The sequence below is a fragment of the Scardinius erythrophthalmus genome, assembly GCF_964197995.2.
Source record: "Scardinius erythrophthalmus genome assembly, chromosome: 18".
NCBI classification, from domain to species: Eukaryota; Metazoa; Chordata; class Actinopteri; order Cypriniformes; family Leuciscidae; genus Scardinius; species Scardinius erythrophthalmus.
The window spans coordinates 39409851-39429850 of NC_138238.1; the positions used below are offsets into that span (position 1 = coordinate 39409851).

The 20000-nt window shown below is 49.0% G+C and overlaps 1 protein-coding gene across 1 annotated transcript in view; it reads right to left on the reverse strand.

Annotated features, from left to right (window-relative positions):
- Positions 1 to 20000, reverse strand: part of gsg1l2b (gsg1-like 2b) — a gene marked incomplete at both ends in the record, with an annotated part of 33086 nt that overhangs the window by 6625 nt on the left and 6461 nt on the right. Inside the window, one exon of the mRNA XM_081392301.1 lies at positions 18637 to 18789. Coding sequence (XP_081248427.1) covers positions 18637 to 18789 — 153 coding nt within the window. The remainder of the gene's footprint in view (positions 1 to 18636; positions 18790 to 20000) is intronic.

Genomic DNA, 20000 nt, shown 5'->3' on the forward strand with positions numbered 1-20000 from the left:
TTTCCATGACAACCACAGTGAGCCGCCTGCATGCCCACATCATCACAAACACACAAGTGAATCATAATCATAATAATAATAATCATAATAATAAAGCGCTTGTTAACTGCATTATTTGATGAATCAGCAAAATCCCAGGACAGTGGAGCTGTCGTTCACTACATTCTGATCAGTTCTTCATCGCCTCGTGTTTCAGCAGGAATGACTGATTCCCTCAGCATGAATATATAATGAGCTAAAACACAGAGGAGGTTCTCAAGAGACTCTCGGTTGTCAAATCTCACCGGCTCTCCTGGATATTCAGACCTGCCACACTGCATGTGTGTACGAGACACACGAACACCAATCAGCTCATCCTAAACTATTACATTACTTTAGAAGACTTACAATAAAACTACGGGTAACACATTCTGTGAAGCCCATAGTCTAGATGGGATGTACCCAAAAAGTGAAAGTGAGGAGCAATTATGGGTACAAGTCGGGAACCGGCCTACTTTACATATTTACCATGCTTATAATGAATTACAGCTCCATTTATACTTATTTATAAGTAAGTATTACAGTTTTCTAAAATATATTTATAAAGACTCATTACTGTAAGACCTATACTGCATTAAAACAACAGTTATAGTTACATTTATATCATTTTTATAATTACAAGTCATGCGTTTGCTTTTTCAATGCGCATGCTCACAAGTGTATATTATACTTTTTTATAATTTATTATACTTGTTCAAATAAGTGAATATATAGTTATTAATAGCTATAGGAGCCAAAACACTGTACATACTATTTGGGATATGGAATAACCTTATATTTGATTTATAAGGGTTATATTACTACATTAATAGCTTATTGCTAATAGTAGTCGAACATAACTTTATTAAAAGATTATTATTTCTCAGTTATGTTTCTTAGTAATGTTAAGGAGGTTTACAGAAAACGATCATTGATATATTTTGAATTATAAATGCTGTTTTTGTGATTTGGAAACAATGAAAAACATTTTCTGTTTAGCTCAGGGTTTATGTTGAATTTAGGGCTACCGCCCCTTTAAGAGAATTATGCTGGGTTTCCCGCGATACCGTTGAAGCGTTATAACTGACTTTGGACGCTCGGAGCCAGCTGTGAAATAGGACCTGAGCGATATAGTTTTCTTACCGTAGCCTATGGACGTTACATTGTCTTAGAAATATCAGACAGCATTAGTTTTGGTTTAAGAAATATTTATTTTATTACTCCTGTAAGAAGATTTCACTGTGGGACCTGAATAAACGGTCATTTTTGTTATCCTTTGACATTGGAGTCCTGTGGAGTTTTTTATACCCTGATACAACGTTCTACGGCACGAGTAACTAACTTTTGCAAGGGATTGGACTGCTGGCCCGAACATAGTAAGAAAACTGTGCTCTAGGAGGAAAAAGGATTCAAGAATCACGAACTGCTGGAGCTCTGCAAGGAAGGAAAAGAAGCAGATTGGTGGGCAGTGAGTACTGAAGAAAAGAGAATGTGGATGCTATTTGTGCTTTTTCTGTTGAGTGGAGACTCAAAATTTAACATGCTTGTTGCTAATTAGCTAAGTTGGTGCAACTTTAGCTACAATTTATAGCACTGACAGCCTCTTGTGAGAGTGATAGAGAAACGTCTTCACCAGGCAAATAGGCAAATTGATTTTTTGGTTCTCACTGTAACTTAAATTCATCAAGATGAGCCAAGCAGACTATTCAACCCCACAACCTGAACCTACTGAAGCTAGACAGGTTAAAGTCACAGCCAAGGCTTATGAAGAAAAAGTCCGTCATGCCATTAATAAAAGGAAAAACAAGCTAGGTCAGCTAACCAGCAAAATGAAGCAGATATCTGAGTCAATGGATGAAGGTGACGACAGTAACCTGCCAGCTGTAGAGAAAATGTTAACAGTAGAGTTCAATAAACTGTTTGGAGAGTTTTGTGAACTAAATACATCAGTCAAAGTGTTACTGGATGAAACATCAGAAAAGAATGCAGATCAGGAAGGATGGTTTAAGCCGAAGGCCGATATATTTCATAACTTTGCTACTAAGGCTGAGAAATGGATAAAAGATGTGCATCAGCGCATAGCCGAGGCTAAAAAGACAAATGAGGAGATTTCTCCTGAAGATAGTGCATCAGTGTCTATTGCTTCGAGAAAGTCAAGGAAAGGGTCTAAAGCACCATCCTCAATATATTCCAAAGCATCCTCTGCATCAGCGGCCCGTCTGAAGGCTGAATTAGAGAGAGCTGAGCTACAAGCTCGAGCTTTCACTCTAAAACAAAAACAACTACTTGATGAACAGGAAGCTAAGATAAAAGCTGAGAGAGAGGAGTTGCAAATGCAGATCGCGCTTGCCGCCTCCGATGCTAAGTGCAGAGTACTAGAGGAGTTTGAAGGTATCAGAGCCTGGTCTAGAGTTAGCCAGCAAGATGGTATGAACTCTTACATAGAGAAGGCAAAGCACACTGTACCACAAGCTCCTAGGCAAGCTACGACTACTCCCCAAGCAGAAGTCAGAATAGAACCTGCTCGCAGAGGTAGCCATGGAGCCCCTACTAGGGATGTGAGGACGGAACAGGAGACTTTGCTACAAGAATCTTCGCCATTATCCATTATTGACTTCCTAATGAAACAACAGAACCTCACTACCCTGCCACCTCAGAAGATTCCAATATTCAAGGGGGACCCTATGGAATACAGGCTATTCATCAGGGCCTTTGAACATGGAGTAGAGGATAAGACGGATAGTGACAGGGACCGGCTGTACTACATGGAGCAGTACACGGACGGGCAGCCGAGAGAGCTTATACGAAGTTGTTTTCACATGGAACATCAAGCTGGCTATCGTGAAGCCAAGAGGCTATTAAAGGAGCACTTTGGTAATGGATATAAGATTTCAATGGCGTACATCGACAAAGCACTGGCCTGGCCGACAATCAAGTCAGATGACGGAGAAGCACTTCACTCCTTTGGTCTTTACCTCACAGGATGCCTCAACGCAATGTCGGATGTAGAGTACATGCAAGAGCTTGACAGTGTGTCCAATATGCGAGCTATTGCTGCCAAGCTTCCATACAAGCAGAGGGAGAGGTGGAGAAGCAAAGCATGTGCTCTCCTAGAGAAGGAGCAACGCAGCGCTAAATTCAGGGACCTTGTCGGCTTTGTGATTCAGCAAGCGGAAGAAGCCCTCCACCCACTCTTCGGCGACATTAAGGATGGAAACAAGAGCCATGTAAAGGCTCACAAGCCAGAGAAATCAGCCAGAACGAGTGGTGCTCAGAGAAGCTTCACTACTGCAGCCACAGCAGTCAAGAATCCGGCAGAGACTAATTTAAAGCCCAAGGGAGAATCACTGTGTGCTTTCTCGACCCCTTGTCTCTTCTGCCAAGGAGAACAGCACACCTTGGAACACTGCAAAAGGATGAAAAGGTCTCTTCACAAGGAGAAGATCGACTTTCTTAAGAGTAAAGGACTATGCTTCAGTTGCCTGAAACAAGGACACATGAGCAAGGCCTGCGGTGAGAAGATGGCCTGCCAGGTGTGCCAGCTTACTCACCCGACAGTTCTCCATAAGAAGAATAAGGATGCTACTGATGAAGCAAGGCAGAAGGAGCCATTGACTGACACGTCCAAAAACACAAAGCACAAGGTGGAACGAGCAGATGGAGAATCCAGTTCAGTAGTAAGTGGATGCATCAATGCAGAGATGAGGACCTGCAAAGCTACTGGGGCCGGCAATGTTAATAGTGTTCTGGCGATCGTTCCAGTACATGTCAAGGCCAAGAAAGGTAATAATATTGTGACTACTTATGCGTTTCTCGACCCAGGCAGCAATGTCACCTTCTGCACAGAGAAGTTAATGGCCTCACTTAATGTCACAGGGAGGAAAACAAGTATTCTGCTGAAGACCATGGGAGGCGAGCGGCTGGTGAGCAGCCAAGTGGTGTCTGGTCTGGAAGTCAGCGGCATGGATGGCAACAGCTTCCTGGAGCTGCCCAACATCTATTCTCAGAGGGTGATCCCGGCACGTGAACAGAACATCCCTCTGCAGGAGGAAGTAGACAAGTGGCCTCATCTCAGTCAAGTGAAGATCCCAAAGATTCAGGCAGAGGTAGATCTTCTCATAGGGACTGACGTACCCAAGGCCATGGAGCCGTGGCAGGTGATACCCAGCGTGGAAGATGGGCCATACGCGGTAAAAACACGACTGGGCTGGATTGTCAATGGTCCTCTCCGTGGAGTTAACAGCCATGACACGACCAGTGGACTCATACAGGTCACTTCCAATCGCATATCAGTGGCTACGCTAGATGAGCTGTGGAACCATCAACAGTTCAAGATCAACTTTCCAGAGTGTCAAAACGACCGTGTAGAGATGTCAAGGGAAGACATCCAGTTTCTGGAAATGGTCTCGCAGTCAGCAAAACTTATAGAGGGTCACTACAGCATCGGTTTACCACTGAGGAACACAGCTTTCAAGATGCCGAACAACAGGAAAGTAGCTGAACAGCGAGCTCTCAACTTAAAGAAGAAGTTCACAAAGAATCCTCAGTTCCATGCTGAATACTCTGCGTTTGTGGAAGACTGGATCGTGAAGGATTACGCTGTCAAGGTTCCCAATGAAGAGATCAGCCGTAGTGATGGAAAGGTGTGGTACTTGCCACATCATGGCGTATATCATGCTAAAAAGCTGAAGATCCGAGTGGTGTTCGATTGTGGGGCATCCTTCCAAGGCACCACATTGAATGATCAGCTTCTACAGGGGCCGGATCTGACGAGTACTCTGCTTGGTGTCATCACAAGGTTTCGGCAGGAGGTTGTGGCTGTAATGGCAGATGTGGAAGCCATGTTCCACCAGGTACGGGTTCCGGCTGAAGATGCTGACCTTCTGCGGTTTCTCTGGTGGCCCTCTGGTGACATCAGACAAGACATCGCAGAGTATCGAATGAGAGTGCACATATTCGGTGCCACCTCATCTCCGAGTTGTGCCTCGTTTGCCCTACAGAAGTGTGCACACGACAGCAGAGGTCAGTACAATGCTGCAAGTGTTGACACAGTACTACGCAACTTCTATGTTGACGACTGCCTCAAGTCTGTCTGCTCAGAAGAGGAAGCAGTATCTATGTACAGCGACTTGAGGGCCATCCTTCATTCAGGAGGATTCCGCCTTACAAAGTGGGTGAGTAACAGCAGAGCCGTGCTGTCTGCAATCCCTGTGGAGGAGAGAGCGGAAGAACTAAGAGACCTCAATCTTGACTTGGATATGCTACCTGTCGAACGAGCATTGGGGGTCCGATGGTGTATTGAGAGCGACAACTTCAAATTTAGGATCATCATCCAAGAGAGGCCACCCACAAGAAGAGGCATTCTCTCCGTAGTTGGCTCTACCTACGACCCGCTGGGTATTCTAGCACCGGTGGTCTTAACAGCAAAGCTAATCCTCCAGGAGCTCTGCCGACTCAAGCTGGGATGGGACGATGACATTCCAGAGCACCTCGCTAAAGAATGGAACAGCTGGTTGGAGGATCTTCACTTGCTGAAGGATTTTGGAGTGTCTAGATGCTTCAAGCCCAGGGACTTTGGCAAGGTAATATTCAATCAGCTGCATCACTTTGCAGATGCTAGCCAAGAAGGCTACGGAACGGTGAGCTACTTGCTGCAGGAGAACGAAGAAAACAAGCTTCACGTTGCCTTCGTCATGGCAAAGGCCAGGGTGGCACCCCTCAAGCCCCTCACCATCCCACGCATGGAACTAGCGGCAGCTACCATGGCAGCGCGCATGGACAAAGCCCTGAGGTCAGAAATGGAACTCCACTTGTACGAATCGGTGTTCTGGTCAGACAGCACCACGGTGCTCAAGTACATCGGAAATAGAACCAGCCGATTTCGCACCTTCGTCGCTAATCGAGTGGAAATGATTTTGAAGCTGTCAGAAGTAAGACAGTGGCGATATGTAAATACAGCCAAGAATCCTGCTGACATTGCGTCAAGAGGACTCGACGTGAGATCATTCCTGCGCAATGAGTCATGGATAAAGGGGCCGGACTTTCTCACAAAGCCAGAGGAGGAATGGCCACAGAACCCAGACAACCATGGGGATCTAACCACGGAGGACCCAGAGGTAAGGAAAGCCGTGGTTAACACTACTGCAGTCGAGGAGCAGTTGGACACAGTGCAGCGGTTCCTTGAGTATTACTCCTCCTGGAATCGTCTGAAGAAGGCAGTCAGCTGGATGCTGAAGCTGAGAAGCACGCTGCTGACTCTGTGTCGTAAGAGGGAGGAGATGAATGCGTTACTTCCACAGTCTGAGGTCCAGAAAAAGATGAAGATCTTCAAGGAGAGTCTTCCAAAGACCAACCTCACTGTGGAGAACCTCAAGGAAGCGGAGCTTGAGATCATTCGTTTCTGTCAGCGGCGAAAGTACTCTAAGGAGATCTCTGTACTTCGGAAAGGTGAAGACGTTAAGATGAGCAGTCACATCTACAAGCTCAAACCCAAACTACAGGAGGGAATCCTTAGAGTAGGAGGAAGACTCAGCAGATCAGCGATGCCTGAAGAGGTGAAGCACCCTGTCATCCTACCTAAGGACTTCCATGTGACGGAGCTTATACTCAGAGATATACATGAGTGCGTGGGTCACAGTGGTCGCAACCATGTACTGTCCAAGTTGCGACTGAAGTATTGGGTTCCTGGTGCTCACTCAGCTATAAGAAGAGTCCTATCAAGGTGTGTGACATGTCGACGCTCGCATGGTGCAGCTGGACAACAGCAGATGGCAGATTTGCCCCAGGACAGGGTACTTCCAGATGAACCCCCTTTCACCTACACTGGAGTTGACTACTTCGGTCCGTTCGAAGTCAAACGGGGCAGAAGCTTAGTAAAGAGGTGGGGCGTTATCTTCACCTGCCTGGCTATCCGTGCTGTCCATCTGGAGGTGGCTTCATCGTTGGACACGGACTCCTTCATTGACGCTCTTCGTCGATTTCTAGCAAGACGAGGCCAAGTGAAAATCCTTCGTTCAGATAATGGGACTAATTTTGTGGGGGCGGAGAAGGAGCTAAGGAGAGCTATGGAGGAATGGAATGTCTCCAAGATTGAAAGCAGTCTGTGTCAGAGGGGGATCCAGTGGATATTCAACCCCCCGACTGGTTCCCACCATGGCGGCGTCTGGGAACGGATGATTCGGTCGGTCAGGAAGATCCTCAGTAGCATTGTAAGACTTCAGACTCTGGATGAGGAAGGCCTGTACACCGTCTTGTGTGAGGCAGAAGCCATCATCAACAGTCGACCAATAACCAAATCCTCTAATGACCCATCAGACCTGGAAGCTCTTACCCCCAATCACCTCTTGCTTCTTCAATCAAAGCCTTCTCTGCCACCAGGCCTCTTTATGAAGGAGGATGTCTACGCCCGCAGGAGGTGGAAACAGGTCCAGTATATAGCCGACATATTCTGGAAGCGATGGACAAGAGAATACCTCCCACAGTTACAGGAAAGGCAGAAGTGGACTCGTGCTTCCCGGAACTTCGCTGAGGGGGACATCGTCTTGATCGTCGATGATTCTGCGCCCCGCAACTCCTGGGTCCTAGGTAAGATCATCGAGGTGGTTCCAGACGCGCACGGGCTCGTGCGCCGGGTACGCATTAAGACGAAGACAACCACATTAGATAGACCCATTACCAAGGTCTGTCTTCTCCAAGAAGCTGCATGAGGCGGTGCTGAAGACAGCTACAGAGACACTCGACAGTTATTAGTTATTAGTTTAAGTTTGTTGGCTCCTTGTTGTTTTGTAAGGTAATTGTTTCTGAAATAAGAAAAATTAGGGGCCGGAATATAGGAGCCAAAACACTGTACATACTATTTGGGATATGGAATAACCTTATATTTGATTTATAAGGGTTATATTACTACATTAATAGCTTATTGCTAATAGTAGTCGAACATAACTTTATTAAAAGATTATTATTTCTCAGTTATGTTTCTTAGTAATGTAAAGGAGGTTTACAGAAAACGATCATTGATATATTTTGAATTATAAATGCTGTTTTTGTGATTTGGAAACAATGAAAAACATTTTCTGTTTAGCTCAGGGTTTATGTTGAATTTAGGGCTACCGCCCCTTTAAGAGAATTGTGCTGGGTTTCCCGCGATACCGTTGAAGCGTTATAACTGACTTTGGACGCTCGGAGCCAGCTGTGAAATAGGACCTGAGCGATATAGTTTTCTTACCGTAGCCTATGGACGTTACATTGTCTTAGAAATATCAGACAGCATTAGTTTTGGTTTAAGAAATATTTATTTTATTACTCCTGTAAGAAGATTTCACTGTGGGACCTGAATAAACGGTCATTTTTGTTATCCTTTGACATTGGAGTCCTGTGGAGTTTTTTATACCCTGATACAACGTTCTACGGCACGAGTAACTAACTTTTGCAAGGGATTGGACTGCTGGCCCGAACAATAGCTTTGTTGTGTTCTTATAAATACTTATTGTGAGTGAAAATACAGTTACTAACCTCTTTAAATGCATCATTGTTGGCTTTAAGTAAAGTGAAAATAATAGGATGCATTTTTCCTAAAGCAAATGTTAAGAAATCATGAAGATGAGCTCATTATTTATTTTTAAGTTGTTTACTTGTAAATGTAATTAATGAACAATAATTCCTGAAATAATGAAAAGAAAAAAATAAATCATTAACACAAACAGTTTTTTAAAGTTACATACTAGCAAAAAACTGCAACTCTTATAAACAATACCATGCATATGGCTGAGGAGAAATAGATTTTAACAAATCATAAATACCATTCATTACCTCTAATGCGAACATTAGCCATTAAAGACTTAACTGATAACTAATTGGTGCAGCAAACAAGTGTCTCTGGAACTATTTTATATTTGATCATTTATAAATCAGTGTATAATGGATTATGAACATGTGCATTCAAATGCATGACTCAAGTAATTATAAAAATAATATAAATGTGACTTTAACTGTTCTTATAATGCAGTATAGGTCTTAATGAGTCCTTATAAATATATTTATAGAATAGTAATACTTATAAATAAGTATAAATGCGGCTATAATTCATTATAAGCATGGGCTTCATAGAAAGTGTTACAAATCTTTTACATCTGTTCCACATGAGAGAGAAAGTCATGCCGGCCATTTTTGGGTGAACTATTTCTTTAACTTTAAGAACGCATTGTGTATTAAAGCACTTTAGAGTTTTGTGGATGTGTTATTAGATTCACAACACATAATTAGCTATGTGACTAAGCTTATTAAAATGGTACACATCATGCTTGAATGCATCTCTTCTGCTGATGATGTCAGATGAAGACAGGAGCTAATTGAGGTTGTAGCTCCCCCTTCCCATGATGCACTGCTTCCATGATCCCGCACTCTCGAAGACGTCAAGCTCAACAGAGATGCGACAGTAAGTCATAAGTTCATCCCTCATTATGCAATATTAAAACTCTAGCATGAGCACACGAGGTCTCTCTGCAAACTCGCTCGCTGATGGAGCGTTTCACACACATTCGGGATGATCCAAGCCTCGTTTAAACAAAGAAGTGTGTTTCATTTATGATATGACATATTTTCACTTTTATATTATTATCACTTTGACTATATAATATAATATGTCAAAATGATAATATCTTTCCTCTATTATTACTATTATTAGTTGTAGTAATTGTTGTTGTATTAATAATAATAATAATATTTAAAGTTGAGATTTTACAAGTTTGACTATTCATATAGATTCTTCATAATATAATATAATATAATATAATATAATATAATATAATATAATATAATATAATATAATATAATATAATATAATATAATAGTTTGAAATGATAATATCTAACCTTTATTATTATTAGTGGTGGTATTAATAATAATAATAATAATAATAACATTTAAAGGTGAGTTATTCTGATATTTAGTTTGACTATTCAAATAGATTATTCATAATATAATATAATATAATATAATATAATATAATATAATATATGTAATATAATATAAAAATTATAATATCTTACCTTTATTATTATTAAGTGTCACCTTTTTATATTGTATTATTATATTATATTGTAAAATTGCATTATATTAATAACATAAATATTGGTTGTACAGTGCAACTCCCTCTCAATACAATGGGCTTGCATCATCAATGCTACACTGAAATATATATATTCATAAATAAGTAGGACAGGATTTAAACAGATTGAATTTCGACACATGTCGCCATAAACCCTTAAATTGTGAAACTGTCAAAAATATCCAGGACGACATTCAGGAGTTCTGGCTTCCCAGTACGGTGAGGCTTATATGGGATTTTGAGCCTGATGGTTTATATGTATCTGGGGAAAGGCAGGGCTCTGAGATAACACATAAATGCAAAGGCATTCACTACAAAAGACAAGCAGAGGGTAAATCCACCAGTAATTGGATCTCTATGGCTGTTTCCATCCATTTTGGGATATCGCGTTAAAATTCACTGGATATAAAAAGCAAAATGAGCATAAATGCACATAAAAACATGCACTCAATTGAGGTGGATAAGTGTTTTATCCGATTAGAAGACTTGCACACAAACTATGACGGAAACACGTTTACTGAATGAATCCCTCGTTGTGAAACTTAACCCTCAGTGTCAGCTGTGATTGGATGACTGGAGTAACCAGTGGACCAATGGCGTCGCAGCGTCTCTAATGTTGGTTTGGTGTTTCTGAAACACCGGAGTCGAAGTGTGTGATCAGAATGATTTGGTTTAATTCCCCCCAGAAGCGTCTCACACACGAGTGTGTTCCCGAACAACGCCAGAGAACACGACAGCGTTTACTGTGTTTCGTCTGATGCTCTGAGACATACTCGTTTATGATTGAGGGGAAAACAACCAGAAACTTACAGTTTATTACTGATATTTTGTGACGGTTTTTGTTCTCTTGAACACATGAGATGGAAACACTGCTTTATTTATAAATGTTTTATCCCTTATTCCAAGTTAAATTCACAACTTTGGATGGAAACACAGCCAGTGAATGGTTTTTAAATAGCTAGTATGGCAATTTGCTTGACCTGTTTTTTAAAAGTGGTGACTGTAACACAACGTGGCTTGAATGCGGGATCTAATAGATCTGAATCTCAATGAGTCAGGTGACCTTTGAAGGATAAAGCCGTGGATAATCATCAGAGAGCAGAAACAAGCACATGCAGATTATATACAGTCAAACCAAACATTATTCAGACACCAGATATCATTTTTTCTATTTTTTCACTAGTGTGATCAGAACACTATAGCTCATTTCTGTAAGTGAGGAGAGCAAAATAAAGTAAACTGTGAGATATTATACCCAAAAACTCTTCATACAGTGACTACCAGTAACATTTATACAAATTTAGGACCAAAAATGATTCAGACACTTTGACCTGATCATGTTTTGCTGAAGTGTTTTCTCTTTAATTGCTAATGCTCTTAGCAATTAATCACTCGAGCTGGGGCGGACTGGTGCGTTCTGACTCGAGCTGGGGCGGACTGGGGCGGACTGGTGCGTTCTGACTCGAGCTGGGGCGGACTGGTGCGTTCTGACACCAGCTGGGGCGGACTGGTGCGTTCTGACTCGAGCTGGGGCGGACTGGTGCGTTCTGACTCGAGCTGGGGCGGACTGGTGCGTTCTGACACCAGCTGGGGCGGACTGGTGCGTTCTGACACCAGCTGGGGCGGACTGGTGCGTTCTGACTCGAGCTGGGGCGGACTGGTGCGTTCTGACACCAGCTGGGGCGGACTGGTGAGTTCTGACTCGAGCTGGGGCGGACTGGTGCGTTCTGACACCAGCTGGGGCGGACTGGTGAGTTCTGACCCCAGCTGGGGCGGACTGGTGAGGATTGGTGAGTTCTGACACCAGCTGGGGCGGACTGGTGAGTTCTGACACCAGCTGGGGCGGACTGGTGAGTTCTGACACCAGCTGGGGCAGACTGGTGCGTTCTGACACCAGCTGGGGCGAACTGGTGAGTTCTGACTCCAGCTGGGGCAGACTGGTGCGTTCTGACTCCAGCTGGGGCGGACTGGTGCGTTCTGACTCGAGCTGGGGCGGACTGGTGCGTTCTGACTTGAGCTGGGGCGGACTGGTGCGTTCTGACTCGAGCTGGGGCGGACTGGTGAGTTCTGACACCAGCTGGGGCGGACTGGTGAGGACTGGTGAGTTCTGACACCAGCTGGGGCGGACTGGTGAGTTCTGACTCCAGCTGGGGCGGACTGGTGCGTTCTGACTCCAGCTGGGGCGGACTGGTGCGTTGTGACTCCAGCTGGGGCGGACTGGTGAGTTCTGACTCCAGCTGGGGCGGACTGGTGAGTTCTGACACCAGCTGGGGCGGACTGGTGAGTTCTGACTCCAGCTGGGGCGGACTGGTGCGTTCTGACTCCAGCTGGGGCGGACTGGTGAGTTCTGACTCGAGCTGGGGCGGACTGGTGAGTTCTGACTCCAGCTGGGGCGGACTGGTGCGTTCTGACTCCAGCTGGGGCGGACTGGTGAGTTCTGACTCCAGCTGGGGCGGACTGGTGCGTTCTGACTCGAGCTGGGGCGGACTGGTGCGTTCTGACACGAGCTGGGGCGGACTGGTGCGTTCTGACTCCAGCTGGGGCGGACTGGTGCATTCTGACTCGAGCTGGGGCGGACTGGTGCGTTCTGACTCCAGCTGGGGCGGACTGGTGAGTTCTGACTCCAGCTGGGGCGGACTGGTGAGTTCTGACACCAGCTGGGGCGGACTGGTGAGTTCTGACTCCAGCTGGGGCGGACTGGTGCGTTCTGACTCCAGCTGGGGCGGACTGGTGCGTTCTGACTCCAGCTGGGGCGTACTGGTGCGTTCTGACACCAACTGGGGCAGACTGGTGCGTTCTGACTCGAGCTGGGGCAGACTGGTGAGTTCTGACTCGAGCTGGGGCGGACTGGTGCGTTCTGACACGAGCTGGGGCGGACTGGTGCGTTCTGACTCCAGCTGGGGCGGACTGGTGCGTTCTGACTCCAGCTGGGGCGGACTGGTGCGTTCTGACTCCAGCTGGGGCGGACTGGTGCGTTCTGACTCGAGCTGGGGCAGACTGGTGAGTTCTGACACCAGCTGGGGCGGACTGGGACGGACTGGTGCGTTCTGACTCGAGCTGGGGTGGACTGGTGAGTTCTGACTCGAGCTGGGGCGGACTGGTGAGTTCTGACACCAGCTGGGGCGGACTGGTGAGTTCTGACTCGAGCTGGGGTGGACTGGCGAGTTCTGGCTCGAGCTGGGGCGGAGTGGTGTTTTCTGACTCCAGCTGGGGCGGACTGGTGCGTTCTGACTCGAGCTGGGGCGGACTGGTGCGTTCTGACTCCAGCTGGGGCGGACTGGTGCGTTCTGACTCCAGCTGGGGCGGACTGGTGCGTTCTGACTCCAGCTGGGGCGGAGTGGTGCGTTCTGACTCGAGCTGGGGCGGAGTTCTGACTCGAGCTGGGGCGGACTGGTGCGTTCTGACACGAGCTGGGGCGGACTGGTGCGTTCTGACTCCAGCTGGGGTGGACTGGTGCGTTCTGACTCCAGCTGGGGCGGACTGGTGCGTTCTGACTCCAGCTGGGGCGGACTGGTGCGTTCTGACTCGAGCTGGGGCGGACTGGTGAGTTCTGACACCAGCTGGGGCGGACTGGTGAGATCTGACACCAGCTGGGGCGGACTGGTGAGTTCTGACTCCAGCTGGGGCGAACTGGTGCGTTCTGACTCGAGCTGGGGCGGACTGGTGCGTTCTGACTCCAGCTGGGGCGGACTGGTGCGTTCTGACTCCAGCTGGGGCGGACTGGTGCGTTTTGACACCAGCTGGGGCGAACTGGTGCGTTCTGACACCAGCTGGGGCGGACTGGTGCGTTCTGACACAAGCTGGGGCGGACTGGTGCGTTCTGACACCAGCTGGGGCGGACTGGTGAGTTCTGACTCCAGCTGGGGCGGATTGGTGCGTTCTGACTCCAGCTGGGGTGGACTGGTGCGTTCTGACTCCAGCTGGGGCGGACTGGTGCGTTCTGACTCCAGCTGGGGCGGACTGGTGCGTTCTGACTCGAGCTGGGGCGGACTGGTGAGTTCTGACACCAGCTGGGGCGGACTGGGGCGGACTGGTGAGTTCTGACTACAGCTGGGGCGAACTGGTGCGTTCTGACTCGAGCTGGGGCGGACTGGTGCGTTCTGACTCCAGCTGGGGCGGACTGGTGCGTTCTGACTCCAGCTGGGGCGGACTGGTGAGTTCTGACTCCAGCTGGGGCGTACTGGTGCGTTCTGACACCAGCTGGGGCAGACTGGTGCGTTCTGACTCCAGCTGGGGCGTACTGGTGCGTTCTGACACCAGCTGGGGCGGACTGGTGAGCTCTGACTTGAGCTGGGGCGGACTGGTGCGTTCTGACACCAGCTGGGGCGGACTGGTGCGTTCTGACACCAGCTGGGGCGGACTGGTGAGTTCTGACTCCAGCTGGGGCGAACTGGTGCGTTCTGACTCGAGCTGGGGCGGACTGGTGCGTTCTGACTCCAGCTGGGGCGGACTGGTGCGTTCTGACTCCAGCTGGGGCGGACTGGTGCGTTCTGACTCCAGCTGGGGCGGACTGGTGCGTTCTGACTCCAGCTGGGGCGGACTGGTGCGTTCTGACTCGAGCTGGGGCGGACTGGTGCGTTCTGACTCCAGCTGGGGCGGACTGGTGCGTTCTGACTCCAGCTGGGGCGGACTGGTGCGTTCTGACTCCAGCTGGGGCGGACTGGTGCGTTCTGACTCCAGCTGGGGCGGACTGGTGAGTTCTGACACCAGCTGTGGCGAACTGGTGAGTTCTGACACCAGCTGGGGCGAACTGGTGCGTTCTGACTCGAGCTGGGGCAGACTGGTGAGTTCTGACACGAGCTGGAGCAGACTGGTGAGTTCTGACTCCAGCTGGGGCGGACTGGTGCGTTCTGACTCGAGCTGGGTGGACTGGTGAGATCTGACACCAGCTGGGGCGGACTGGTGCGTTTTGACACCAGCTGGGACGAACTGGTGCGTTCTGACACCAGCTGGGGCGGACTGGTGCGTTCTGACACTAGCTGGGGCAGACTGGTGCGTTCTGACTCGAGCTGGGGCGGACTGGTGCGTTCTGACTCGAGCTGGGGCGGACTGGTGCGTTCTGACTCGAGCTGGGGCAGACTGGTGAGTTCTGACTCGAGCTGGGGCGGACTGGTGCGTTCTGACACGAGCTGGGGCGGACTGGTGCGTTCTGACTCCAGCTGGGGCGGACTGGTGCGTTCTGACACCAGCTGGGGCGGACTGGTGCGTTCTGACTCCAGCTGGGGCGGACTGGTGAGTTCTGACACCAGCTGGGGCGGACTGGGACGGACTGGTGCGTTCTAACTCGAGCTGGGGCGGACTGGTGAGTTCTGACTCGAGCTGGGGCGGACTGGTGAGTTCTGACTTGAGCTGGGGCGGACTGGTGAGTTCTGACACCAGCTGGGGCGGACTGGGACGGACTGGTGCGTTCTGACTCGAGCTAGGGCGGACTGGTGCGTTCTGACTCGAGCTGGGGCGGACTGGTGAGTTCTGACTCGAGCTGGGGCGGACTGGTGAGTTCTGACTCGAGCTGGGGCGGACTGGTGAGTTCTGACACCAGCTGGGGCGAACTGGTGCGTTCTGACTCGAGCTGGGGCGGACTGGTGCGTTCTGACTCCAGCTGGGGCGGACTGGTGCGTTCTGACACCAGCTGGGGCGAACTGGTGCCTTCTGACTCGAGCTGGGGTGGACTGGTGCGTTCTGACTCGAGCTGGGGCGGACTGGTGCGTTCTGACTTGAGCTGGGGCGGACTGGTGCGTTCTGACTCCAGCTGGGGCGGACTGGTGCGTTCTGACTCCAGCTGGGGCGGACTGGTGCGTTCTGACTCCAGCTGGGGCGGACTGGTGCGTTCTGACTCCAGCTGGGGCGGACTGGTGCGTTCTGACTCCAGCTGGGGCGGACTGGTGTGTTCTGACTCCAGCTGGGGCGGACTGGTGAGTTCTGACACCAGCTGGGGCGAACTGGTGCGTTCTGACTCGAGCTGGGGCAGACTGGTGAGTTCTGACATGAGCTGGGGCAGACTGGTGAGTTCTGACTCCAGCTGGGGCGGACTGGTGCGTTCTGACTCGAGCTGGGTGGACTGGTGAGATCTGACACCAGCTGGGGCGGACTGGTGCGTTCTGACACCAGCTGGGGCGGACTGGTGAGATCTGACACCAGCTGGGGCGGACTGGTGCGTTCTGACACCAGCTGGGGCGAACTGGTGCGTTCTGACTCCAGCTGGGGCGGACTGGTGAGTTCTGACTCCAGCTGGGGCAGACTGGTGAGTTCTGACACCAGCTGGGGCGAACTGGTGCGTTCTGACTCGAGCTGGGGCAGACTGGTGAGTTCTGACACGAGCTGGGGCAGACTGGTGCGTTCTGACTCCAGCTGGGGCGGACTGGTGCGTTCTGACTCGAGCTGGGTGGACTGGTGAGATCTGACACCAGCTGGGGCGGACTGGTGCGTTCTGACACCAGCTGGGGCGAACTGGTGCGTTCTGACTCGAGCTGGGGCGGACTGGTGAGTTCTGACACCAGCTGGGGCGGACTGGTGCGTTCTGTCACCAGCTGGGGCGAACTGGTGCTTTTCTGACTCGAGCTGGGGCGGACTGGTGAGTTCTGACACCAGCTGGGGCGGACTGGTGCGTTCTGACACCGGCTGGGGCGAACTGGTGCGTTCTGACTCCAGCTGGGGCGGACTGGTGCGTTCTGACTCCAGCTGGGGCGGACTGGTGAGTTCTGACACCAGCTGGGGCGAACTGGTGCGTTCTGACTCGAGCTGGGGCAGACTGGTGAGTTCTGACACGAGCTGGGGCAGACTGGTGCGTTCTGACTCCAGCTGGGGCGGACTGGTGCGTTCTGACTCGAGCTGGGTGGACTGGTGAGATCTGACACCAGCTGGGGCGGACTGGTGCGTTCTGACACCAGCTGGGGCGAACTGGTGCGTTCTGACTCCAGCTGGGGCGGACTGGTGAGTTCTGACTCCAGCTGGGGCAGACTGGTGAGTTCTGACACCAGCTGGGGCGAACTGGTGCGTTCTGACTCGAGCTGGGGCAGACTGGTGAGTTCTGACACGAGCTGGGTGGACTGGTGAGATCTGACACCAGCTGGGGCGCACTGGTGCGTTCTGACACCAGCTGGGGCGAACTGGTGCGTTCTGACTCGAGCTGGGGCGGACTGGTGAGTTCTGACACCAGCTGGGCCGGACTGGTGCGTTCTGTCACCAGCTGGGGCGAACTGGTGCTTTTCTGACTCGAGCTGGGGCGGACTGGTGAATTCTGACACCAGCTGGGGCGGACTGGTGCGTTCTGACACCGGCTGGGGCGAACTGGTGCGTTCTGACTCCAGCTGGGGCGGACTGGTGCGTTCTGACTCCAGCTGGGGCGGACTGGTGAGTTCTGACACCAGCTGGGGCGAACTGGTGCGTTCTGACTCGAGCTGGGGCAGACTGGTGAGTTCTGACACGAGCTGGGGCGGACTGGTGCGTTCTGACTCCAGCTGGGGCGGACTGGTGCGTTCTGACTCGAGCTGGGTGGACTGGTGAGATCTGACACCAGCTGGGGCGGACTGGTGCGTTCTGACACCAGCTGGGGCGAACTGGTGCGTTCCGACTCGAGCTGGGGCGGACTGGTGAGTTCTGACACCAGCTGGGGCGGACTGGTGCGTTCTGTCACCAGCTGGGGCGAACTGGTGTGTTCTGACTCCAGCTGGGGCGGACTGGTGCGTTCTGACTCCAGCTGGGGCGGACTGGTGCGTTCTGACTCCAGCTGGGGCGGACTGGTGCGTTCTGACTCCAGCTGGGGCGGACTGGTGCGTTCTGACTCCAGCTGGGGCGGACTGGTGAGTTCTGACTCCAGCTGGGGCAGACTGTTGAGTTCTGACACCAGCTGGGGCGAACTGGTGCATTCTGACTCGAGCTGGGGCAGACTGGTGAGTTCTGACTCCAGCTGGGGCGGACTGGTGCGTTCTGACTCCAGCTGGGGCGGACTGGTGCGTTCTGACTCCAGCTGGGGCGGACTGGTGCGTTCTGACTCCAGCTGGGGCGAACTGGTGAGTTCTGACTCGAGCTGGGGCGAACTGGTGAGTTCTGACTCCAGCTGGGGCAGACTGGTGCATTCTGACTCCAGCTGGGGCGGACTGGTGCATTCTGACTCGAGCTGGGGCGAACTGGTGAGTTCTGACTCGAGCTGGGGCGGACTGGTGAGTTCTGACTCCAGCTGGGGCGGACTGGTGCGTTCTGACTCCAGCTGGGGCAGACTGGTGCATTCTGACTCGAGCTGGGGCGAACTGGTGCGTTCTGACTCGAGCTGGGGAGGACTGGTGTTTTGTTGTCTTTCATACAAATACGCCCTAAAGTTACTTTCTGTCTTTCCTCGGTGAAGAAGGCACCAAATTCTAAATTTATATTACATTTCCACTACATATATGACCCACTTTCAATAAAGGTTAATGTTCCCACGGGTGAAATGCTCCTTTAATGCATTAACTAATTATAACAAATGAGACCTTATTGTGATGCATCACCAAAATAATAAGCACATGCTGATCATATACCTGACAAGACTGTGAATATGGCAGCAAAGGCATTCAGTTTCAGTCCATCAATGACGTTCCCGAAATGGCAGACCTCTATAGACATGAGGATTCCTCCAGTGGCCAGGAGTAAAATATAGAGACACTCGGCCGCGATGCAGAGCCACAACACACCTGAGGATTCGGGAGAGAAACGAGGGGGTCAAAGAGGGAATAATGGATGGTTTTATCAGGAAGCGGATGGAGCCGCTGATTACGACCGACACTTCGCAGACAAACACAACCTCGTTGAGACGGGCCTCTTATCCTGCTCACGGGGAGCGTATGAAATATTGAAATATTCATATACGAGGAAACTTGACACTGAGATTTAAAAGCAGAATTCAGCTTTGAAAGCATGCGGGTACATATACATATTTCATACACTTCACCGAAACGTTTCATGCTGCCACATGTATGGAAGTAAAATGCCAAATGTTTTTGAGAAAAAGCTTGTTGAATTGCACTAATTGAAAAAAAATATGCACTGCATTAACAGAGCTTGCATTTTAAAGCATTGTATTTTTGGGCTTGCATTTTGTGTGAAATGTTTTGAATTGAAATATTCACAGCTTAAATATACCATGTTAAATTTCAGCCAATAAAAATGCAAGCCCTAAAAATACAATGCATTAAAAAGCATGCATGGTTAATGCAATGCATATCTTTTTCAATTAGTACAATTCAACACGCTTTTTGGTTTCAAAAAAAGTATTGAATATGTCTGTGAGGGACAGAAGTGCAGACTACTCAATATAATGAAAGATTTTTTGGGGGTCAGTAATTTCTTAGAAACATGTTGATTATTCTCACCAGGGCTTCATTTATTTGATTAAAAAATATGGTGAAAAATGTGAAATATTATTATAATGTAAATCAGCTGTTTTCTATGTGAATATACAGTAAAGTGTAATTTATTCCTGTGATCAAAGCTGAATTTTCAGCATCATTACTCCAGTCTTTAGTGTCACATGATCATGCAGAAATCACTCTAATATGATGATTTGATGCTCAACAAACATTCAGCGTTAATATTTTTTGTGGAAACCGTGATGCATTTCATTTTTCAGGATTCTTTGATGAATAGAAAGTTTTTATTTGAGATATTATTTCTGATGAATTTAATGCATCCTTCCTGAATAAAAGTAATAGTTTCTTAAAAACTAAACAACGAAACTGCTTCCAATATGCAGAAAAACCCATCATAACATCAGATACTGGCATTAAAACGGTATCAATGTTATTAAACCCACATAAGAACCAAAATTTAATAATATCTTCCCTTTCTTTTATCATGGACACTGCTCTTTATCACTGACCCATATATGAGCCGACTGAACATGTTT